The 26350-nt window shown below is 34.4% G+C and overlaps 1 protein-coding gene across 1 annotated transcript in view; it reads right to left on the minus strand.

Annotated features, from left to right (window-relative positions):
- Window positions 1-289: 289 nt before the first annotated feature.
- The window catches only part of EPC2 (enhancer of polycomb homolog 2 (Drosophila)), a 146622-nt gene continuing 120561 nt past the window's right edge, over window positions 290-26350 (minus strand). The window contains exons 5-14 of the mRNA XM_006834554.1: window positions 24954-25102; window positions 24333-24465; window positions 20431-20622; window positions 18110-18199; window positions 16607-16752; window positions 16165-16508; window positions 5679-5815; window positions 4162-4321; window positions 2875-3208; window positions 290-1554 (exon numbers count right to left, since the gene is read on the minus strand). Coding sequence (XP_006834617.1) covers window positions 1482-1554; window positions 2875-3208; window positions 4162-4321; window positions 5679-5815; window positions 16165-16508; window positions 16607-16752; window positions 18110-18199; window positions 20431-20622; window positions 24333-24465; window positions 24954-25102 — 1758 coding nt within the window. The 3' untranslated portion in view covers window positions 290-1481. The remainder of the gene's footprint in view (window positions 1555-2874; window positions 3209-4161; window positions 4322-5678; window positions 5816-16164; window positions 16509-16606; window positions 16753-18109; window positions 18200-20430; window positions 20623-24332; window positions 24466-24953; window positions 25103-26350) is intronic.

Genomic DNA, 26350 nt, shown 5'->3' on the forward strand with positions numbered 1-26350 from the left:
ATAATTCTACTCTAATATTTATTTATAAAATGAGGCTCATTTATGAGAGTTCAATGAATGTTATACTGCAAATTACTTACATTCTGTAAAATATTTTTCAATATCAAAGGTAGTTTATATTGGATTATCGGAAATCCAATAATGCCCAGAGATGAGCTTTTTCTAATCCTATTCATTAATGCTTGGAAAGCACTGTGAAAATGAAAGTGCTGGTAAGTGCTATCATCTCCCTCACGTTTCCCTTATACTGTGTGCACATTGTGAAATAAACACATATGCAGCATGTCCATGTTTTGATATGTATTTTTATTTCCCTGCAGTTTTCACTTATCAAGAACAAGTAACAGGGAAAGTTGTCTGAACTAGTGCATAAACAAACATTCTGAAACACCACTACACGTATCTAATTTACAAGAACTGTATAAAAAAAGTCACTAAAACACTACACTATGAAGGTGTCCAACGCTGACAGTCAGACTTTTTTCCAACCCGTTACTTGCCTTGTAGCCACAGGAAAACTCTCCAAATCGAAAAGACAATCTTGCCACAACCCTCCCCCCTCCCAACACCTGGGATGGCTCGATATCTAGACTTCCAATAATTATTGCAATGATATAATGCAATACATACCTGGTAAAAGATCCTTTATGTGGTGTGTTACAGTTTTAAAGCCAGTTAAAATACACAGTCTTCAGATAAAATGGAATACTTGAAAAAGTTTCTTACCTGCACAGCTGAAATGTGCTAGATGCATAATTTTTCCTAGTCCATTTTTTCTGTGTAATTATTTTTTTTATAAACTGGTATTATAAATAGAAATATACATTCAAAATATATGGAAAAGTGAGTTCCTACATTAAATTTGCATGTATCGATCCATCCCTTTCCCCTGCACATTAATAGAAAATACTATTTTGCCTTGAACTTCATATTTGACAGTGAAATGTCACTAAAGTATTTACCAAAAAGTCCATCTAATCAAATTGTGAAACAAAATGAACCAAGTGAAAACTTTACAGTTCCTTTAGAAAAAAATTACAAGAATTTCATTTCCTAGCTATGAATCTTTAAGTTTTTAGACACAAAGTTGAATTTATTTTTACAAGATACAAAATGTAAACATGGCAAAATAAATAGTTAAAACAAGTGATGCAGGATCCCATTTCATGCTCATGATCCCATTAAAGAATTATTTTTTAAAATCCATTCAGTTGCAAATTCAAGTGCAAAAGCATGATGATGAATATCTACTATTCAAGTAACAGAAATAATATTGATGATACAAATAAACTATTTTACAAGGTAGTGATTTTCCCAATTTTACAAAATATACATTATATATCGATTTAGCATCCGATATACTGTAGTCCATTTAGGTCCATTGTAACGCTCTGTGATCCACAGAGTATCGCCTTTTGCATTCAGTTGGAATAGGAATGACTGCACACCATCAGCACAGGTCAAAGCCACACAGTTTTAAGTTATGTAACTTCCATGGCTACTGTTGTCTCTGCTATTCCATTTAAACCCAATCTTTCTGGTTCATGGTTCTCTCTATAATAAGGCAAAGAGTAAAATTAGGATTAACACTCTCTAGAACATGGTACCATCTAGTATTTACAAAGATATTTTTTGTAACTAAAACTAAACACTTACTTCACAAGGATATTTCAGTTTTACAATTTCTAGATGGGGATGAGGAAGTATTTTTCAGTTTAGAAATTCCACTAATTCCCAATCACTTGATTATAACTATTTATTTAAGAAAGATAATAATTTAACATAGTACAGCATAGTATTTTAGTAGAATTCAATGATAAACTTAGTTACTTGTAAGATATGTAACAGGATAATCTTTTTTTTTTTTAAACAATAGATGGAATGTAATATACTTAAAAATAATAATCATTAGGAGCACAGTTTACTACACACTACCATAGATTTAATTAGTCTCAGAAAATTCTCAACATTTATCTATTCATAAAATATTTTAACTACTCTGTAGACCCACTGCTGTGGTCTACATAGCAACCCTATAGGGCACAGTAGAGTTCACCACAAGGTTCTCAGGGCTGTTAACCTTTACACAAGAGCACACTAGTGAATTTGAATGACTGACTTTTCTGTTAGTAGTCCAATGTTTAACCCATTGTACCACCAAGGCTTCTGTGTATTATGCCGAAGAAAAATGGAATCTAAGCGGTGACACAGAACTTCATGTTAATTCTAACCTTGCAGACTACCTAAACTACCAATTGTTGCTGTGTTGTTGTTAAGTGCCGTCGAGTCGGTTCTGACCCATAGCGACCCTGAACAGGGTTTCCGGGGCTGTAAATCTTTACAGGAGCAGAACGCCTCATCTTTCTCCCGCGGAGCAACTGGTAGTTTCGAACTGTTGATCTTGTGGTTCGCATCCCGATTCGTAACCAGGATGCAACAGCAATGTAAAAGCTTCTAAAATAAAATTCTTTGATGCAATTGTCAAACTGATTTTTTTCTTGTTACTTTAAATTCTGATTCACACTTAAGACATCCACTAGCTACCTCAGGTGTCCTGGGGTACAGTGCTTCAGGTTAATGAGCTGGACTGCAATGTCAGTTTGAACTACAAGGTTGGTGGTTCAGCTCACTAGCCACTCCTCAGAAACCCTATATGGGGTCGCTATGAGTTGGAACTAATGCGATGACATGTAACAACAAAAAGCTGTCTCAAGTAATCAAAGTCACAGAACTTAACACTAAGAATATCCTCAATACCTGTCAAAAGGACACCAGTTGCTTGATTAGTGAACAACAAAAATGTCTTTTTCCTCCAACAGAATAGCCAAAACTAAGTGAAATAATGATGCTTGAAACACACCCACATGCACACACCTTGCTATGCTGCTGATGGCACTGCTGGGAGTAACCTTTGGCACTCTGTCCATACTGGCAGCAACTGTGGCAAGTTTTAAGGCTGTTGGCGAAGGTGCTGAAGTCCTTGTATTGATATGCACATTGACTGGAGAAACAACACTGACGTTATTGAGGTGTACTGCATTTGTCAGGCAGGAATTGTTCATGGGAAGTGTTTGTGGACTGCTTGTGCACAATGCTGGGATTAAGTGGTTTGTAGTGGTGTGGCCAACTGTCCTTACAAGTTGTACAGCTGAAATCCCTGGGCTGGATGATAAAGCCATACTGGTAGAGTACAATGTTTTAGAGGTCCCTGAAAGAGAGAGAACGTCACATCATTCAGTTTATATGCTATAGAAGAATGATAAAACTCTTAAAATGTCAGAAGTTTAATAATGAAAATAAATGCAATCATTTATATTCTAATTAAATTATTAAATTAATGTCCACACAATGGCCTCTTAAAAGATTTTCTGATCAGTAGGTCTGATATACTGATATGTTATAACACTCAAGGTACCTGCTTTCTATGGGTCTGCACAAAAGGGATTTACATTTCTGGGAAATTTGGAGGCAAATATACGAGGGTAGGGACATACTGATCAGAATTCCTTTATGAAGGCTAAGGGTTGGTAGAATTGGCAGGTTTATCTCCTTAAGAATTCAGAGATACACAAACATCAGTAAGGATGGGCAATCAGAATCATGTATATGTGAAAGCTACTGGGAAATGCTAGTGTCTAAGAACTACTTGAAAGGTGATACAAACAGCAATAATCTGTATGGACTCCCGATGGCAAGAAATCCACAGGGGTTTTCACAGTCACACTGCATTCTGAAGGAGTCAGAATAAGCATGTCTATTCATTTGTAAGAGTGGGAAGATAAATCCTGTTGCAAATTTATTAACAAACCACAGGGATTATATTTCACCTTTGTATCACCTTAAGAATGATTCAGTGGTCATGGTTACTGATTAGTTCAATGAATTTTCTAAGGTATGTGGTAAGGGCCAATATGTAAATGACACTAGAAAGGATGGGGAGTTACCCACGAAGTTATCAGTGGGTAGGAATAGGTTCTATATGAATTCTAGAAAAAAACCTAGGCATTCCCCACACCTTCCCTAAGAAATTAGAAGAGTACCAATTGGCCTCTTTAAAACATTATCTATTTAAATTTAAAAGGACTTAATAAATAAAAACTATATTCTACACCAACAGTTGCAACTTCCCGCTAGTAGCATTATGTGAAACCATAGCCTTACCTGAAGGCTGGACAACACCGTTTATGTTGTTGTGGCCAGTGTTCTGCTCCTTTGCTACCTCACTGCGACTTGGAACAGGTGCACTGACCACTGCGGATGCAGCAAAGTGGGCGCTGGCTGAGTCGAGTGTTTTAGACATACAGTCAGACGTGCATGAGCCCTATAAAATGAACAAAGTTAAAACACTCGCAAACCCAAGAGACTATTATTCCCTTTCAATCTTGAATAGTTACAATAGTTAAAGACACATAGGAAACCCACAGGCTTTTTTTGACATATGAAACACAGAAGTAACTAAAAACTGGGCAGCTACTATTTCTGAAAAAAGAACTAGAAGATTAAAAAAATCTAAACTTTGAGTCCTTTATAAAAATTTCCAGTGACTGTTAATGAATGCTTTTTAAAACACATTTTATAGTTTTGATACTATAGGCTAATTGTAATTGTCATTTTTGCCATAATGTAAAAATGTATCTTAGCCTAACCATGCAGTGGTCTGAAAATACTTCAGGATGACTAAGAGACTTATAAAACTCAAACCCAGGTAAGTTAAGTGACTATGCTAATATAAAAGAGTCAACTCTTAGTAACAGTCAATAGCACTAGATTATGGGTCAGTCTCAGATCCACCTATGTGGCATGGTCACTGAGATTTTCATGTTGCTGGACTTGATCTTTAAGGTCAGTGTATGTCCTCCAAAAGAACCATTTTAATCTGATTTTTAGGCTTTTGCGACTATGATCGACCCTCTGTGGATGAGCTGAACATCTATAAGCAAATCCTCGCCTGACAGCTCACAAAATTCAGTCATGACTGAGTTTATCTCAATAATGACTTTAGAATTTGATTAACCAATGATAAACTGAGAATCAAAGTGACAACATTTATATTAAAATGGAGCAACTTAACACCTGAAATGCAAAACTGTTTTCAGATCTCCCAAATGAAAATATACTTTCCAATTACAGTTTTATGAAGTATTTTAATTTTTACTCTAGTGCCTTCTATATGGTCTATGCTGGAAAACTCTCCTAGTGGCAACTTTCTGTTTCTACAGGGAAATGTCATTCAAAGAGGCAAAGAGTATGCTGTCTAAATTTACTGCATAAGTCAAGAGAATTACCTTGTATCTCATGAGGCATATCCATACCCACACAGCATTTATACACAGAGTTTAGAAAAGGGATTAGGAAAATTGTATCCTTAAAAAAAAATGTCTTTTTGGAGGTGTGGTGGATCTAAGACTGTGAACACTCTCAGATCAAAAGAGTAGATATTTATTTCCTAAACTGAAAACACATTTAGCTCTAATCCTCCCTCTTCTTATTAAACAGACTCTCATAAAATATTAAGTGACTAGTTCATAAACTAGTTATCTTAAATTATTTAATAGGGAAGAAATTTACATTATACCCTCAAAATCAAAAGCAGCAATAGCAAGGTGACTTGACTAAAATTGGAAGAAAGCATATACTTAGGAAACAAAGTTAGAAACCTATTAAAAAGGCAGGTTTACCTGTGCTTTTGGCTGTGTCTGTTGCGAGGAATGCTGAGATTGCTGTTTCTGCTGAAGCTGAGCAAGTTGCTGCCTTTGCATTTGAACTAACTGCTGTTGATGTGTCTGAAATTGCTCTTCTGTGATACCCCCTGTCACTGGTAAAGGACATTAATTTCAGAAATAAGTATATTTATAAAATAAATAAAAATGTTAAATCTTTCAGCAAAATTGGCTTATATATATTTATATCCATGACATAAGAAGCCCTGAAGCATAGTGGACTATGAGCTGGGCTGCTAACCACACGGTCAGTAGTGTGAATTTACCAGGTACTCTGTGAGAGAAAGATGAGGCTTTCTGCTTTCATAAAGATTTACAGCCTCAGACACCGTATACAGTGTGTCTCTATGAGCTGGAACCGACTTGGTGGCACACAACTACCACCATCATCCATGATATCCTGAATACCACATACACAGAATGGTTCCTATATGTAGTTTTTACTGCATAACATAGTTCTAATATTTGAAGTATTTTATTCAGAGTTAGTATCTTTGACTTAACTTGTATGTATCTCAATTATGCTAAATATGCAAGAAGAAAAACTCATTTATTGATGCAATAATCATAATAATTACTAAGCTATACCTTTAATAAGAAAACAGGGCTAATCTGCAAGAAAAAATGACTCTTATTGTTGGTTTTCAAGTGATATTTAAGTGAATATACTTGCCTGATTACAAATCAGAGTAAAGGACAAACCACAAATAATAGGTTAAGTCTAATAGGTTCACTGCCTAAAGTAAGTACTATCTACAATAATAACAGGTAAGAAAAAGTGTTCAGGAATAACATAACTGATTATATCAAGACATAATTAATTATGTTATGGCCAAAGTATGCCAAAGAATGTTAAAAGTTAGTGAATTTCAAATAAAAACAAGGCATTTAACACTTTCCCTTTAAAGACCAACTAAAACTATCCTGAGGTCACCTTCTAGGAAAATAATAGATTTGTACACAAAATGTACTCATGAGTATAGTGCTCCATTAAAAAAAAAAAGAGAGAGACCAAAAGGTCACCAATTACTTTAAAGCAAATATCAGAAGATGGGGGGGGGGAGCAGGGAAACTAGAGTACTGGAAGTGGAACAACCAGAATGCAATTAAAGATTAACTACTGTTTTTGAACAATTTGTGAAAAAACTGTCAAATGGAAACCTACTTTGTTGTGTAAACTTTCACCACACACATAACAAAATGCTACAGGAAAAAAAAAAGATCGACTAAGGAAAAGTTGTATTAGGAAACATTTTGGTCAAAAAAAGTAAACAAACATTCATTCACAGATATTTAAACAACTCACTGGTAAGCTGATTTATAGGCCACAAAGCTATTTCCATAGAAGTTAGTACATGATTAGAATGAGAAAACATTAATCACATCAGAATACATGTAGTACTAGAGTAACTTCATTATTATTTTTATTGCTTTCTTTCCTCTCTCCAGATAATTTCACTTAATCAGCAAGTATTTCTTAGATTGCCTGCTATGATGCAGGATGCTACACTAACAGCTACAGTGAATATAGGGAAAATGAGATCGAGGTCCCCTGCCAGAAAGTCATACAGTGTAACTCAGAAGAAATGAAGAGCCAACCTTTACATGCAACTGAAATAAATTAATCAGTAAGACTTAATGGAGTTTATAATAGATTATACATTCAACATAAAGTACTAAACTCCCCCAAAGATTTCTACTTAGTAGGACCACAAATAAACTTTTTGATGGGAATGAGACATAAAAAGTTATGAATAAAACACCATCAAACCCATTGCAGTCTAGTTGGTGGCATCTTATGGTGATCCCTGCTTCACAGGGTTTTCTTGGACATAATCTTTGGAGGCAAATTGCCAGGACTTTCTTTCATGAAACTGCTAGGTGGGTTCAAACTGCCAAACTTAGGGTTAGCAACTGGTCACAAAATGCTTGTGCCACCTATAACAAGTTAAGCATAATCTTACATGTATAATAATCTATATATTATGAAAAGGAAAATGTTAGGCTCCAGCGATGAACAAATCTTTACATATTCTATTCTGTTCTGTAACATTATTATAAAAATGAGAATTGATCTATGAGGGGAAAACTGTCCTCAGATAGATAGCAATTTTATTTTTAGAAGATTAGAAAACCTGGGGCTATTACAGTGTTCACTTTAAAGTTGTAGCATTACCTGTATCTGTGATGTACACAATAGATATCTTACTGAATTACCAACAAAATCAAATGTCTTTCTTTGCATGTGTTAAATTCACTGCAAGTGTTCTATTTTTAAATGGGGAAAAAGTTTTAATTCTAAATTTACAATCTTCAAAATCAAATAAAAATGTGAAGTGTTCATGAATTTCCAGCTGTTTGGAAACCTTGGGAAAAGAGATGGAAAAAAAAAATAGTTTATTAGATACAAGGCAGGAAGAAAAATCTTAAACCCAAATAAATTTGCTTAAAGTCGTATGTGTACAGAGTGTACCAATTCAATAGAAATAAGACTTGGAATCTGGTGGTGGTAGCATGCACTCTCTAAAATCCACAGCTAGATTAAGCCAGATTTAAGGTTGCTATGATAGTGAAAAAGTGAGAGTAACAACAGTTAGCTTTAAGTAAAGAAAGAACCAAGTAAAGAGAATACACATTCATTGTCTATTTCAAAACTGAGAAAGAAACAAGGATAATGAGTATCTTTATTTAGTCAATAAAATCTTACTAATTCAGAATAAACTACGTTATCTAAACTAGTGGAAAGACCAAATGAAATTTATTTTTTGTTTGTAGTCCACGACTAAAAAGTATTACCAATTAAGAGTCAATGTGCTTTTATGAACACATGATCATTTATGCTATGTAAAGATGGATGATAGAGTTGCTTTTTAAACAGATCTACATTTACTGCTGTCATGTCACGACCATTCAAAAAAGTCCAACTCATACTCAATCCGAACTATTCAAATCAATGTACTGTATTTCTCAACTCAAATTTAGGCTGATTCTGATACCAAAACTATCACCATTGATCTCATTCATGTTGCATATCATGGATGTAAATATAACATAATTTTTCTAAAATGGATTTTCTTTAAAAAATTACTTCATTTTGTCATCCCCCTTACCCATACTCTATTATGATCTTTCCGTTCTTGACATCTAGCTCTTTCTTTAGTATAAAGGTGCTCTGTGATTGAAACAAGCTGATGTGCCTTATCCAGAATTCTAGAGCACTCTGCAGTTTGATTTATCAACTCTTCACACAAAACCAGCAAACAATAACTGACAATACACTGGAATACATAAAAACAAAACAAAACACACTTTTGGCTCCTTTCACTGTACTGGGTTGATGGGAAAGGGTAATTATTTCAATGGCATGAATATCAATAGTCAATTGTCCATTCTCAGGGTTTCCCAGGGTTGACTTACTGGCGGTTGAAAGGTAGTAATTTGACTGAAAGTGACTTTTCTGCTAATTATTTTCCTTTCATAAAACAATGAAATGCTTTAATTACATTTATTTCTTTAATGACTTTCATTAAAAAGCATGAATTAATAATATATATCAGGAAAAGTTCACAGTGATAAATCTGTTTAGGATTTAAATACAGGATTGTTGTTAAGTGCCGTCGAGTCGATTCCGACCCATAGAGACCCTGTATAGAGTTTCCAAGGAGCAGCTGGTGAGCTTGAACCACCAACCTTACAGTTCGAATGGCTTTGCAGCCTGGCGTGTTAACCCACAGCACCACATACAGGATGTTGTTGTTCAGTGCCGTCGAGTCGATTCCGGCCCATAGCGACCCTATATGGGGGTTTCCAAGGAGCAGCTGGTGAGCTTGAACCACCGACCTTGCAGTTCAAACGACTCTGCAGTCTGACCCATTAGCCCACAGCACCATACCAGGAATCCTACATACAGGACAGGGGTACCAAAATCAGCTGCTGTTGAGCTGATTCAGACTCATGGAGACCCCATGTGTGTCAGAGTAGAACTGTGTGACACAGAGTTTTTAATGGCTGATTTTTGGGAAGTAGATCACCAAGCCTTTCTTTCTAGGTAAGCCTCTGGGTGGCTTTGAACCACCAACCTTCCAGTTAGTAGTTGTGTTTAACCATTTATACCACACCCAAGGACTCCCCCATTCTGCAATTGTTGTGTGCCACCAAGTTGGTTCTGACTCTGCCTGGTGGGACTGAACTGCCAATCTTGCGGTTACCAGTCCAGTGCTTATCCTACAGTGCACACCAGGGCTCTATCCATCCTGACATAGACCACATACAAATGCTAGATTAAGAATTTGGAAAATTACAATAATTAATATTTAAACTCAATTCCTATCAGTTTAGAAGTAACCAAAAATCTGGCTGTTTTGTGATGGTGGCAATATTTCATTATTTCAGATAGATGGGAGGTATTCCTACTGCTAAGTTTTGCAAATTTCACTGCAAATTGTGCATTCTCACTGATATAACTAGTATGAAGTTTTCTCTTTCATACACCCCAAATAAAGCATCCTGAGCACTAGTAACATGACTGCATTTCTAAATGTAACAAGCATATAAATAACAGCCTGGTCTTCACTAAAGCTTTTAACCTTTCTAGCTATTTTCTATATATTTTGGGTTTATCAGTCAGCGTTTACCCTTGAGATAAGTCCATATACTTTTTCTTAGAATACATGTCACTATCCTTGGAATGCAAATCCTGTTTCCAAAGGTCCTTCATTTCATCCTTTAGCTTTCATGTATGTGATTACTGGTTGACCCTGGTAGTCCACCTGAGCTGACTTTGTATTGCTTTTCTCCCCTCTCATATTCTGACATTGATCCACCAAATACATAAATCTTGCTCTAGTATTAATAATTAAGGAGTCCTGGTGTGGTGTTGTAAGATAAGTACTGGACTGCTAATTACAAGGTTGGTGGTCCTAACCCACCAGCCACTCCTTGGAAACCCTATACAGGATTATGAATTGGAACCGACTCAACAACATTTCACAACAACATTAATAATTAAAAGCCATAGATTACTGTTGCTTAAACTTGGCCTCATGAGTATTCTTTTAAGAATGAAATCTTTACAAATCTTTGTTATTTTTGTTTTACTTATAAACTAAAAAGAAAAATCTAATAAAAACACATTCTGGATCTTCTAGATGACAATCTTGTAACATAATATAGATATGTTTGTTACTGCCCTTATTTTTCATAGTATTTTAAGTCTTAATACAGTGTTTGAATATACTATCCAGAATTTCTTTATTTACCAGGCAGATCTTTGTTATAGCGTTTTAGCCATCCTTTATTGAAGCAATGCTAACTACATACAAGTTTGCTAGTTTTAAAGGATAGATCTGGACATTATTTGGAGGATGGGAGATTGAACCATCAGCTGGAAATCATCATTAGAAAATGAGTAAGATGAAAAGTTCACATAAACCCTTGGAGCTACACTTCTAGAGGAAAAATCTTCTAATCTTTAAAACTGGCCTTATCTGTACAGCTCTACAAGCAAGTCCATAACTCTCATAGCAAAAGACAAACTAATGAATAAACTGGAAAACTGAGAAAGTAGGAAGATGAGGAACAAACAGGATGTAAGGATAATGAAATTAGACAAAAAGCCATTTAAATCTCTGACATACAAGCTGAAATTTTGTTATTATGCCCTTTAGCAATCAAATTGTTTAAACCCTGAAATGTGAATCTATTTCTCACATTTGGAAGCGACTTTATACCCAAAATAGTGAGTACTTTAGCTATTAAAATGTGGCGCTATATGGTAAGTACTCAACCTCAAGTTCAATTTGAACCGCAAGGTCAGCAGTTCAAACTCACCAGCTGCTCCTCAGAAACCCTACACAGAGTTGCTGTGAGTCTGAAAAGACTTGACAGCACTTAACACCACCACCACCAACTATAAAATCTTTATGGTTGGAGACATTTTATGACACTTAAAAAAGGAACGGGAGAAGCAAATAAATTAAAAACCAGAAATTGATCTTGAAAAAACTCTACAAAAAGTTAATGACTTAACAAGTTGGCAATTTTAAGATATTTGGAGCTAGTAAAAAAGACATTGGTATCTATCTATATATATTGAGTCAGAGGAGAAAAAAAAAAAAAAAGAATAAATCTGGTCCTTCAAGTCTGAACAAGGAAAGCTATTTTTAGATGTGGTAAATATTTTCTTGAGTTCTGAGTGGTGCAATGGCTTAAGCATCACCACTTAAAACCCACCAGCCACTCTGCAAGCGAAAGACAAGGCTGTCTGTTTCTGTAAAGATTTAGTCTTAAAATGCTAGGGACAGTTCTAGTTTGCTCTATAACATCTCTCTGAGTTGGAATGGACTCAATGGGTTTGCTTTTTGTAACTCAAAGAATAAATTATATTATACTTATAAAATTTATCCCCTATTAATTAATATAAAGGATATAATATTTGCCATGGGCTATTATTATAAACTCTTGGAAGGTAAGGATTATTATCTTTTGAAACTTTTAAACACTTAGCACAATGCTTTTCATATAATTGTTGTTGTTAGGTGCTATCGAGTGGGTACCGACTCACAGCAACCCTATGCACAGAATGAAACACTGCCCAATCCTGGGCCAACCAAACTACTTGTTGCCACGCTTGAGTCCATTGATGCTGCCACCTGGCCAAGTTTCTTCAGATCGTATAAATATTTTATATAATAGATCCTAAGTAATTACGTATATATATTATTTTTGCTGGTATTCACTTGCCATGTTCAGTATACTCTATTCTTTCTTTATTTTGTTTCTATTTTTTGAGAACATTTTATTCAACTAAGAAAACACTTTTATTTTACTTTAAAGTTAACAAATATCTTATTAAAATGAAAAGTCATTAGTTGTACTTATTTTAATACCTTAGGAACATGAATTTCCATTTTAGTTTTAAGTCCTTTAAGTGTAATATAAAAAATAAATAGACTAGTTTAGCCTTCATGTTCAGTCCCCTCTGTTTTAAAGAAAACAATTCATGATATAAACACTATTTTAAGGTACATTAGGTTTGTATTTCTGATTAAACTTTTCACTTGTTGTTGTTAAGTGCCATTGAGTCAGTTCTGACCCAAAGCAACCCTGTATAGGGTTTCTGAGGAGCAGCTGGTGAGCTTGAAGAACTGACTTTGCAGTTCAAATGGCTTGGCAGTCTGGCACATTAACCCACAGCATCCCAGTTGGATACTGACAATTTCCCAGCTATGAAATAGGAAAGTCAAAATACAGAATTTGTCTCTGCTGGTTTAAAAAAAAAAAAAAAGTTGTCTTAAGATGAGGCTTTCTGCTTTTGTGAAGACACTCAGAAACTCTAAACATGGTTTCTATGTATCCAGACTGACTATGGCACTTCACAACACGTCAGTATTGATGGATAAAAGGAATACATGCTCTCACATGACCAAACTCACTAAGAATGAGCAGAAGGCAAACACTCTAATGGTTTAAAATAGACAAAAAGAGACTAAGAAAAACAAAGACATACAAAGATTCAATTATTTTCTCTTTTATGTATGCTCAAATTAAAAAAAAAAAACTACTTAAAAACACTGAAATCCTTCTCTTTAGGTAGTGGAAGGAAATTTCTTGGTATTTACTGAACCATAACTGAAACCACATAAAATTATTTAATTCAAACTTACAAAATGATATAGTAAATACAATTGGTATGGTGGTGGTTATGCACTGTAGAGTTGGTTTAGAGTTGGTTCTGACTCAGCAACCCTTCACAGAGAGTTTCTGAGGCTGTCAATCTTTATGGGAGCAGAAAGCCTCATCTTTCTCCTGAAGAGTAGCTGGTAGATTCCAACTGCTGACCTTGAGGTTTGTGGTTAGCAGCCCAACTTGTAACCCACTATGCTACTAGGGCTCCTTTCAACTGGTATGATGGATAATTATAATTAAATTCTTCACATTAATATTAAGTACATATTTTAAAGTTCTGAATTAAAATATTGCTTGTAATACAGCACAGCTGTTAATTAAACCTTAAAAATTTTCAAAGAATTGAGAAATTGTACTATGTCGAGGGTATTGAATATATGACAGGATAAGTTACATAGACAAAATGACTTTTTCTTATCATAGGAGAAATGCAAAAAAAACCACACACACACACACACACACACACACACACACACACACACATATATATATAATCTGTAACATTAGATCTTAGAAATAAAAGAAAGTACAAGGAGCTCTGGTAGCGTAGTGGTTATGAATCGGGCTGCTAACCTCATGGTCAGCAGTTCGAAACTACCAGCTGTTCTGTAGGGCAAAGATGAGGCTTTTTGCTCCGTAAAGATTTGCAGCCTCAGAAACCCTGTACAGGGTCTCTATAGTTGGAACTGACTCCATGGTACTTAACAACAACAACAACATTGTACATTTGTGATTTATATGCCCTAAGAAGTACATGTACGCTTCCAGATAATATTTAAAATTCTTATTTTATGATATTTCAAACCTTATTTTATGTGGATGGCAGTGTCACAGAATTCTAGAGCTGGTTATTACAGAAATATTAAGCTGCACTGCTGTTGCTGGTAGGTGCTATTAAGTCTATTTTCAGCTCATAACAATCCATGTGACAAAGTAGAACAACAAGTCCATAAAGGTCTTCTGGCTGTGATTTTTACAGTAGCAGATAACCAAGTTTTTTCTCTTTGGAATTACTAAGTGGGTTCACAGCTGAATGCTAATATCATACTACCAGGACTCCTTTAAAAGTTACAATCTCCATTCCATTGCCAAAGAGTCCATTTCAACTCATAGTGGCCCTATATAGGGTTTATAAGACTGTAAAGCCTCATCTTTCTCCCATGGAGTAGCTGGTGGGTTTGAACTGCCAACCTTGTGGTTAGCAGCCCAACACCGAATCCACTGTATCACTTGTCAAAATGTAGTACTGGTTAACAATAAATACATTTTCTGGAAAATATTAAAGTTAACTTAGAGGATCATTTCAAAGAATAGTTACTCAGAAATTTACAGCAGAAAGCTGCAAATATCCGGCCATGTTCAAGTTGAGAACATTATTAAAATAATTTTTGGTACAGTATATACATTGGTAGAGATGAGGTTCTGCCTATCAATGAAATCTAATTATAAATGGCTATTGAGTCATTTAAAAATTCATTGTTTAAAATTATTTTGAGTATTACTTGGCATAGGACTTCAGTTAAACTAAAATAACTCCTTGGAGTTGGCTGAAAAAAATCTGACCCAATATTGTCAACTTCCTAATATCTTTAGATTTCTAAGAATCTTGCCACCTTAAATCATATTAGGTGTGTTATATTTCAGTTTCAAAAAACTCATTAAACTTTGCAGACTCATGAACTTTTACATAATGGGTGCCATTTTCCTTACCTAAGTTCACTTAGGCGAAAATTAACCAACAAATTTGGACAAATGATATGCCAACTTCCTATTATTTAAACAATTCCAATTTTCCATTATAACCTTTTAACAAATAGATGTCTAAGTCAAGACTGAAAAAAGCAGTTCAGTAACTAATAAAGACTGAACACTATTGAGACCAAATTTCAAGCTAAAATGATTTAAAATCACTTCCAATCAATTTAATAGACTTTTGCATACTAAAATGCACCACTCAGGACATAATTTAGAAATACATAAATTTTACAGAAAGAATTTAAACACTGTAAGTCACAGCACATGCATTTTGTCTCTTAATAGCATGCATTATATACAATGTATACAAAGATATTTACAAATTATAAATACTTATACAGGTCATTAAGAGAAGACTATCCACAGATGTCAAAATCAAAAGTATTAGACTCTAGATATTATACATTATTTATAACGTACATATAAAATATTAAACTAATATGAGCACAATTTCTTAAAATGAGGAAAAAAAATCTTTGATTTCAACTAGATAAATTATCAGACAAAAATTTCATTTCTTCTAGCAAGCCTCCTATAAAAATATCATTTTGATAAGATTTCAATGGTATTCTCAAGGAGCAGTGCTTATATCAGATTAACTTTGCTTACAAGTAAAGCTAATACACAAAAATTTAAAAATCTCTTTAATAAAAGAAGAGTAAATATAGTGCTATAATCACCTAGCGGCAGCTTATAATCACTTTGTCCACAGGAATTCACTATCCATTCTGCCGCCACAGTCACCACACCATACGTATATATACATTCAAATTACCAGTTGGTAGTTTTATAGATACTAGGACATTTCCCTTGAAATGCTAACCACATAACAAAGGAGTTTGGTTTCTTAGGTTAGAAAAATAAACAGTTAATATAAAATTACTTTCTTGAGCTGAATTAGTAAAATCAACCTTCAAAATTTACCCTGAAAGTTTATTTAGTAGATATGGAAATAAGAGAAAAAAGCACAGCAGGATATACTTTTAGCAAAGTGGCAGCCTACCTGATATGCCATTCTTGCTGGTGTTCAATAAAGCTACAGATGCTGCAGAAACTCTTTTATTGTTCACAGTCTGCCCTGGTTTTCTTGAGGTACATTCTTCACTATCATTGTCCTGTAAATTTAGTAGTCTTGGCTGGAAACACTGTAGTCGACATGATCTGATATTGCTTAATATTTCCGAAAGGGACAGTCTATTTTCACAATGTTTATTGGAAGCATTGGTCCGAGAGAAATTAGAAGAAAAGTCTACAGTTTGGGAAGAGCTTGAGAAACCATTCAGCATTTCAGGGTCTATCTGTTTCAGGACTGGGTCATGTTCTGTAGATATCCGGTCCATTATGATTCTGAAAAATCAACAAAAAACCAAATATTAACTAAGGTAATTTCACAAACTTTTTTCTAGCTTGTAAACAAAACCCCAGCTCAAAACAAAATAGTTTACCTGCCACCTCTGCCAATCCGTCTCCTTGCAAATCCTATACATCTTCGTGGGACTGTAAGCGTTGTAAGACAATGCCTATACCTCAACTTATCCAAATCTGCCAAGTCTGAATTATCGAATGAATGGTTAGCTTGGTCCAACCGAGGCTGCAAAAAGAACAAACAAAACACAAAATACAAAAAAAAAAAAAGAAAAACTTGTAAGTTAAATCTGAAATGAAGAAAAGTTAAATCATAATAAAAATAAAGTAACTGCAGCACTAGAACAATTAAAATCTTGATGGAAAACTGGGGTTCAAATTATAGTTGTAAAACTACATAAAATCGAGTACGTTCATTCACCAAAATAACCCAAATTGAAGTATTTTGTGTCTTCAAAGAATAATACATTTATATCTTATTTATGTAAAAAAGGAAAGGTAGTCACCAGCTGCTCCTCGGACACCCCATACAGGGTTGCTATGAGTCAGAACCAACTTGATGGCATTTAACAACAACATTAAGATAACCAGAGGATTTATAACATTTTTGAACTAAAAATTACTCTTCAAACATGCATAGATCAAGTAGAGGCTCCCTTTTCACTCTAATAAACATATAGCCTATTTCTTTGCCTTCCTAATCCCTTGCATCATTGTCTTGTTCTGTGTCTGTCCTTTCGAGAACAATGTTCTTTTCTTTCCTTAGCATAACTCATGAAGAGCTTCCTGCTTCTTCCACATTACACACACATACGTATCCTGAAGAAAGTAAGTTTATTTTTATCACAATGCAGTAAAACAGTCTTCAAAATACATGAGAAGCCAACTTTGTTACTCTATAGTTATTCAAGCATTTGAAAGGGAAGGTCATTCTTTGGTATAATGTTGCACCCAATCTAGACTTATTAGCATAAAGCAAGCTCTAAGTTTAAAAACAATGAACTTTCTGGGTAAGTATGCACAAGATAAGCTTGCATAACAATGAGTTTCAATGAACACTCAGCAACCACTTAAGAGATTCTGAGCTTATTTAACAATGACATACTGAACACTTTTTCGTAACTGTAAGCTAGAGTTAAGCCTAAAGTGAAACTAGATTTGTAAAAAGTGAGTAAATATCAATTTCTAAATAAACAATTTTGAAACCCTTTGGAAGGACTCATTATCTTGAGTATCTTTTATTGGTATTCACATAAAAAAATATTATCAGTTACTATGGAAATGATTCTGATTCCTGGGTGTCAGAACAGAATAATCATGCACCATATTGTTTTCAAAGGCTGATTTTTTAGATTGCTAAGACTTTCTTCCAAGGTGCCTTTGGGTAGACTAAAACCACCAACCTTTATCTTAGCAGCTAAATGTGTTAATCATTTGCACAACTCAGAGGATGCCATTCACATAGGGGATGGTAAAAAATGTGGGAAGGATGATGGACGTCCCAATTGCACATTAAGTCATTTTTATCTGAGTTACCTGTTAAATGCAGTTCACAGAAATATTACAAAAAATAAAATTCTTACAGCATAATACTGGCATCCTGCCCGCCTTCTGAAAGCACAGGGTCCATCAGGATCATTTTCTTCTTCAGGTTCTGATACTGGGGATGGTACCTAGAAACAGGAGGCATTCCATTTAAATTATCAGAAGTCCACAGATCAATCTTTACACTTTCCTGTTTAGTTCTGCTTTGCTACAAATCAGATGGAAAAATCGAGTTAAAATGTTTGTTCTCTTAAGGCTTCTTATTCCCGTTTGTTTACTCAACAAAAAAGTATGATTACTTTGTCAGTATTTTTAGCAATAAAATCTTCATTTTATAAAGAGTATTTATATTCTAATTATTGTTGTTGTTACATGCTGTGGAATCAGTTCCGACTCATAGCGACCCTGTATAGGGTTCCCGAGGCTGTAAATCTTTATGGGAGCAGAAAGCCTCATCTTTCTCCCGCGGAACAGCTTGTAGTTTCAAACTGCTGTCTTTGAGGTTAGCTGCTCAATTAGTAACCACTACGTTGGTAGCCATACTGAATGATGCCCAATGAAGGAGGGTACATGTTTACTTACTCTTTAGCAACATGGGGATACCATTATAAGAATTAATGAAGGCTTGCCATAGGCCTACCATTAACCAAGCAGAGAAACCTTAAAGTTTTAAAATGCAATTTTCATTTAGAAATAGGGTGGATGGATATATGAATAAGCATAACAATTTAGGACAGAAATAAAGATTACTTAATACATGAGGAATATATAATCAGACTGTTGCATAAGCCCTACTATTAGATGGACTGATTATAGCAACAAGGGAAAAGCTTCTATAGGTCATGGTTTTCCAAGACATCATTCTCGCGGCTCAAGAATGTACTATAAAACATTCCAGACTCAACAGTGTTGCTAAGTGCCCTTGTGTAAGGTTCTGAGTCACAGAGACCCTCTATAGGGTTTTCAAGGAATACTGGTATGTTTGAACCATCAACCTTGTGGTTTGTAGCTCATTTTTCTAAGTAGAAAACTCCTATTAATTAGGGTACCATTACGTTCATTTCTTCAAAATGGTCCTTGATTTAGTATGTTATAACTATTCAAAGCCCTGTCAAAATCTAACTGGATGTTCTCTGATAAAAGTAATAAATGATTTTAAGTGCATTGTCAAAGTATAATTGTTACTATGCTTATGAATGTCAAAACATCATTTGAAGTTGTAAAACTAAATCAGGGAAAAAAGTAAAAACATTATGTTGTAGCATGCCAATGAGTTAATTCTGACTCATAGTAACACTGTATGGTAAGCATAGAAATGCCCCACAGGGTTTCCTGGACTGCAGTCTTTATGGCACCAGACCACTGAGTCTTTTCCTCCAAAGAGCTGCTGGTGGTGGTGACCTTTCAGTTTGTAGCTGAGATTTAACCATTGTGTCACAAGCTGCTGTTGGTTTTAAGTGTTGTCAAGTTGGTTCTGACTCAATAGTGACCCTGCATAGGGTCTCTGAGGCTGTCTGTATATCTTTGCAAGAGCAGAAATCCTCACCTTTCTCCAGCAGAGTCTCTGGCTAATGGGCTCAAACCGCCAACCTTGTGGTTCACAGCCAGTATTTATTCTACAGAGCCACCTTGCTTCCCACTAAGAATATAACCTGGCTAAACAAGATGTATTTTATGTATACTCTAGATTTTAAGTAATGACAGCAATAGAATAGTTTAGAAATAGTTCTGCTTCTAAAAAAAAAAAAAAAAAAAAAGTTTAGAAATAGTTCTGCTTCCACAAACCAACAAAAAACTTTTTTCCTTTAAAGCAAAAAGTCATAATGTTAAAACATGATAGAGCAAATGGTAGGGTTCAAAGTCTTTGTTATAGCATTCACTTTAAACTTCTTTGCAGTTCAAATTGACCTTGTGGTCAGTGCATTATCATCCAAAGTAGTGGCGGTGTGCCGTGGAGAATGGTGGTAGAAATGTGGCAAAAAAAGCAATTATGGTCAATGGCAATGTAAAATTTACAATTCCGTTTTAAATGACTTAATCTATCGATAATGTTTGTTTTAGTAATTTCAATTCTAAAAATCTATTTTAAATGCAGAGGGAAAAGATAAAGATGTTCATTTTTAGCAGAGTAAAAACCAGAAAACCATCTACATGCCCTACTATAAAATAAATTCTATCAACTAATGGAAATACCAAAAAAGTAAATATTATTTTAGTGACTATATAAATAATGTGAGAAATGTTTATCCTGTAACATTAGGGTGAACAAAGCAGGAATCCAAACTCTAAGATGTCAATTATGCTTTTAAATATAAAAGATTAGAAGAAAATATCTCTAAAATAGTTTAAAAATAAGCACCTGTGGAAATTCATCGTCATCTGAGCTGTGAAAGTCATATTGCTTAATGTCACTCTTATTGATCACAGGCAATGTCTCAGGAGTAGGCTGCTGAGATGTTATCAAAGCCTCTGCTTTAGGCTTCTTTGGGTACTTCTTCTTTTGACGAACCACATCAGAAGCCTCTTCTTTCAAAGACAAATGATGAGGGTGCTGTTTACATGACGATTTTCCCCCCAAAAAGGAAGAAATGAAAATCATTCAGAAATCATGAAAAACTACACTGCTTTTTGAAAAACAAACATTTTTAATCCAGGAGGTGATTTTATTTACTGTTTTTAATATGCAAAACAATAATATTCTGTGATCATGTTGAAAAATGTTTTACTTTTTGCAAGTTATAATGAAAAATAATTATGGAACTTAAATTTACTTTTATATTGCTATAATACTTAAAAATGAAAAATTATTGGTTTAAAACTTATTTATACACCCCAACATTTAAAAAGTATTTATAGTTAATTCTTATTTTATTTAAATCCATTGTATTAGAGATGAACAACATTTTATATTTCAAATAACTTGAACTCATTTGTTGTTGTTGTTAAGTGCCGTCGAGTTGGTTCCGACCCATAGCGACCCTGTACAGGGTTTCCGAGGGTGTAAATCCTTACGGGAGTAGAAAGCCTCATCTTTCTCCCGCGGAGCGGCTGGTAGTTTCGAACCGCTGACCTTAAGGTTCGCAGCCCCATTCGTAACCACTACATGTCTAAATAAATATTTACCATTTTCTGTGGGTGGTAATTTTTAGAGTAAAATATATTTGTAAGCTAGGAAAAACATTCCACTCTTTAGAATTACTAATTACTACCTCAACCAAGCAATTCTCAAGTGCCCTAGGGTTCTGTGGAGGGATATTCCAGAGAGGCCACTTAGCAAAGGAAAAGTGCCAAAGGGGTGGGTTTCCAGTCGTAGTCAACACCCCTAACCCCATTTAGCTGAAAGCAGCTGCTTCTATTTGTTTTAACATACTGGTCTACCTAATAAAAAGGGATCTACCACTTTAAAAGTTTGAAAAGGACTACACTCAACACAAAAGTACAAAAAATACAAAAGTATAAAAATACTTTAAGAAAGTATACATTTCCCATGTAGTCCAGGTATTAAAACTACTTTAGGGTGGTGTGCACAATGAAAAGCTATAAAATAACTATTTAGTGCGACATTGCTTCATACAATGGGTATCGATATTACATAGAAAAGTTCAACTTCTTAGAAATCTCTCATTTTAAGGTGGCAAAGTAAATATAGTTAACTATGATTCAGTTGTTGTTGTTAAGTGCTGTCGAGTTGGTTCCAACCCCTCATGACCCTGTATAGGGTTTCCAAGGAACAGCCGGTGAGCCTGAACCACTGACCTTGCAGTTCAAATGGCTTTGTAGTCTGGCGCATTAACCCACAGGGAAACACCAAGACTCCATGATTCAGTGGGGTAGCCAAATAACACTGCAACTAAGATTAGCATTTAAATAGGTTGACTGTTTATTGTTATTTAAGATCTAAATTACAGATCACCGTGATAAATAAAGGCTAACTGACAGTAATTTTTGGTTAACATGATCATATTCTATGTTATGCTATAAAATAAATTTTAAAAAACTTACAAAGTGACATCTGTGCTGATAACTTTTTTGATTATAGAGGCAGGTATGATTTAGCCATAGTGGGCTAGATGCCTGTGATTAATAAGAAAGAACTTTGGTGTTTGAAGTGACATGAATTGACAGGAGTCTTCCTGTTCCACATTTTCCCTTGACCTTTAAGAATGAATCTATGAAAAATGAGGTTCTAGTGTACATTTTTAAAAGATGAATTTTCCACAAACACACTAAGTCAATGCTTACAACTGTAATGCAATCAAAGCTCCATTATTGAGATACTTCTGTCAATACTTGTTTCTTATTTAAATCTAAGCTTGCTCATTAAATAAATAAATATATATATTAATATCTCCCAATTAAATGTTTAAGAGTTCTGGTACTATAGTGGTTATGAGTTGGGCTGCTAATCTCATGGTCAGCATTTTGAAACTACCAGCGGTTCCACGGGAGGAAGATGTGGCTTTCTGCTTCTATAAAGATTTATAGCCTCGGAAACCCTATACAGGCTGGCTATGTGTTGGAACTGACTCCATGGCACATAATCACCACCACCATTAAATGCTTTAATATAACAAGTGAGTGTGTGTAGGTATAAACCCAACCCAACCCACTAACATCAAGTAGATTCTGACTTATAACGACCCTATTTAGGGTTTCCGAGGCTGTAAATCTTTATGGGAGGAGAAAGCCTCATCTTTCTGACACGGACTGGCTGGTTGGTTTAAATTGCCAAGCTTGTGGTTTGCAGTCCATGTTTATCCCACAGCACCATGAGTGATTCTTTGCATGAGTCTATCTATCTTTCTCTCTATCAAATCTATTATCAAAACAGCTGTGTTGTTAAACATCCACGATCAGTTCTGTGAAATAGGATGTGATTTGTACATTGTGTGAAAACCACATTATACAGGCAATCATTATATTCAGAGAAAGCTCCATTTCTTTATATCTAATTTGTATATAAGTGAGAACAGTTACATATGGTGGATATTCAATGACTGTCCATCAAGTGTTTGTCTTTGTATACAATATACTTTTCCACACCTAGAAAAAAATTAGCAAAACACTTGCAGATACACTAAAACATCTTTAGTAATACAGTAAAAAGAAAAACAAAAGGTTTGGATGGGTGCTGTAAAGTAGCACTAATTTGTTATCACAAGCCACTGCATCTTGATTTTTTTTAATATAATAGGCTTTCTGGCGTTTGGGACTAAAGAAGTATATGTAGTCTGATGGTATCCCAATGGATGTTATGTGGGCCATAACTGTTATATACAAGGAGCTTCAAAAAATTAATGGAAAGAATTCATTGTTTTCCCTACACCTCACCCCCAAAATTCATGGAAATATTCCATTATCTTTTAACTCCACTTTACAATGAACTTTTTTAAAAAGCTTTTATTGTGAATTCAGTGACAGTTTACATGGGAAAACATTGGTTTTACACTCATCATTTCATTGCAATGATTACAATCCCCTCCTTGTCTTTTCATTCTATTTTTTTTTCTAAAAACATTTTCAAAAAGTATGTTAACTACATAGCGAATTCTATAAAGATAATTTATGTAGTCTAAGAGACCACAATAATCACTTAGTCTGGCTCTATATAAGCAAGGAAAAGTGGTCCAGAAGTTAAAGAACTTTCTCAAGTCACTCAGTAGCTGACAATCTTTGGTTATGGCAATGATGATGATAACAGGAACAAAGTTTAATAGTATCAATGAAGAAAGTTTTCAATTCAGATTTTGATGTCTGCCACTATAATGCAGGTTTTACGAATGGCATAATGAATAAAACTTTAATTATCCTAATATCTAGTGAGCACATGTTGTTGTCAAGTGCCATCGAGTGGGTTACGACTCATAGCTACACTCTATAGGGTTTTTGAGGAGCAGGTGATGAGTTTGAATGGTCAGTCTTGAAGTTCAAATCAATCTTGCAGTTGAGTACTACAGCACCACACTAGGACTCCAAATAGGAGAACGGAAATATATGAACTTTGGGATTAAATCTGGATTCAAACCTTGACTCAGCCTCTTAATTAGCTCTAATATTAGAAGTAACACGCAGGTAAAGGACTATTATGAGTACAAAATAGGTCAATAAATAAATAAAAACTCCTAGGAAAGTGCTTGACAAATAGTAAGAACTAAATTCATGTTAACTACTTTCTTACTTAACCGAACTACATGAAGATAACTGCAGGAATCAATAATTAATCAATATTATCATACATGTTTCTCCTCAGACGATATTTACCTTAGTTTTACATTCTTGAACTTTGTGATGATTTCCATTATGAAGAGTTGCTGGAGTGGCATATAACTCTTTCTCAGATCTATTGATTTTCACTTCGTTAAGGATCTCACCACCATAGTCTCCCAAATGGTATCTTGAAAAGGTAAGAATACAGTGCAGTTTACAAATCAAGAATAAAAACCAGCAATGCCTCAATAACTGAAACACATATAGACCCCACAATTAATAAGATCACTCTAAAGAGAGAACCTTTATAGAAATAATGCTTATTTAATAATGTAGTATGATGATAATAATTATTCTTGGGGACACACTCCCAAAACAGCTGAAACCAAAGTTTCAACTATCTAGTCAGAAAATAAAATCAACTAAACGTTAATACAGAGTTAGACAAAATGATATTTAAATTCTTTTCAAAGTAAAAGTACGATCCTGCACAAAAAAGGTGTATTCTAAACTACAAAATAAAAACAAAAATTTGCAGTAAAAGCAGAAAACAATCTGATATAAAAGTTAACTATAAATAATCTTCACAAACATCTAATCATACAGTTTAGTAGAAAAAAACAATTATATGGTTACATTTTTGCCCACCATTTGTTTACAGTAAGCTTTCATTACCTTTTTTCCACAACTTCTAAGGTTAAGTGCAATAATTCCCGTTTTGTTTTCTCTCTTCTCTTAATCATTTCCAAAATTGTTATAGCTCTACTAAATTCTCGTCTCAATTTCAACATCTTTTCATAAGAAGCTTCATCATTCTTACGATTCTATTAAAAATAAATCACAAATTAACCCAAAAATCCATTTCACCTTCATTAAATAAAACTTGATCATATTCAAGTTCATCCTATATATGTAAAAAAAATTAAGAAATCACCTAAAAAGCAATTATATGTCTCTTTAACGCTGAAAATATAACAAGGAGTTTTTTTCCCAATTAAGTATTATTTAAAAAAAAAAAAAAAAAGTCACCTGTTACAAAAGATGTAACAGCATAGAAGAGCTAACTTTAATGTCTGTGTAAGAAAATGAAACGGTCCACCTGAAATTAAAATATCATGTAGCAGAAAACATAGCCCATTCATAATGAAGTAAGGTATTTCTCCAATGACAAGAGAGAAACAGTTCTGTCAAGACCAAGGTACCTAAAAATAGCCCTTATTCTATTCGCCCATCATCCATCTCTATAATTGGAGGCTTTATGTTTTAATATATTAAAATGAAAATAGTCAAAAGACAAGAGAGACTCCACTTCAGGTGTATAACTGAAAGTAGACGTCAGGAATCAAAAAAATAAATGGGAGAATTAGGATTCAATATAGTGATTTCCCATTTCACAGTAGAAAAGAGATTGAATGAAAATTCTGAATTTCAGAACATAGTTAGGAAAGTCTTTCTTTCAAGCATAGGAAGTTACTTGACTAATATATAAAGAGGAAGTCTTATTTAATAACCAAAATGGGTTAGGTGGAATTGCACTTGTACATAAAACAAGTTAAAATATTTTGTTCAATTAAAAATATAAAGTACTTATACTTCATATTAAGCAATGAAGTTTTAAAATATACCACTATTTACCCTCAATTTACGTAATACAGAAAGAACTACAACTGTTCATCCTCGGATTATTAAGAATCTGAACCTAAAGAATCTGAAGCCAGATGTTTCATACTGTAGGATTACAAAAGAGAAAATAAAAACAGGAAAAGATTCAAAAATTTACTTTGTTTTAAATATTATTGGGGGTGGGGAGGAGAGAACAGATTTCTAAATTATAAAACAAAAACACTAACATCACCAACAGCAAATATTAAATGCCCACTTTGGACATGGTAATTGCACATGACCCCTGGCCCCCTCACTCTCAATAAAAATGCTATCAGGACTGACTGTGAGGGTTGGAAATGTAAAGGTAGATGCTTTATAGCAAGGAGGGGAGTGATTAACTTTTCAGTCTAGGAGCGGAGGTCCCTAGGACCATCAAGGGAGAAGAGCAGAGAGCGGGACCCTACCCA

This window comes from Chrysochloris asiatica, unplaced genomic scaffold, assembly GCF_000296735.1.
Source record: "Chrysochloris asiatica unplaced genomic scaffold, ChrAsi1.0 scaffold00012, whole genome shotgun sequence".
In the NCBI taxonomy this organism is placed as follows: domain Eukaryota; kingdom Metazoa; phylum Chordata; class Mammalia; order Afrosoricida; family Chrysochloridae; genus Chrysochloris; species Chrysochloris asiatica.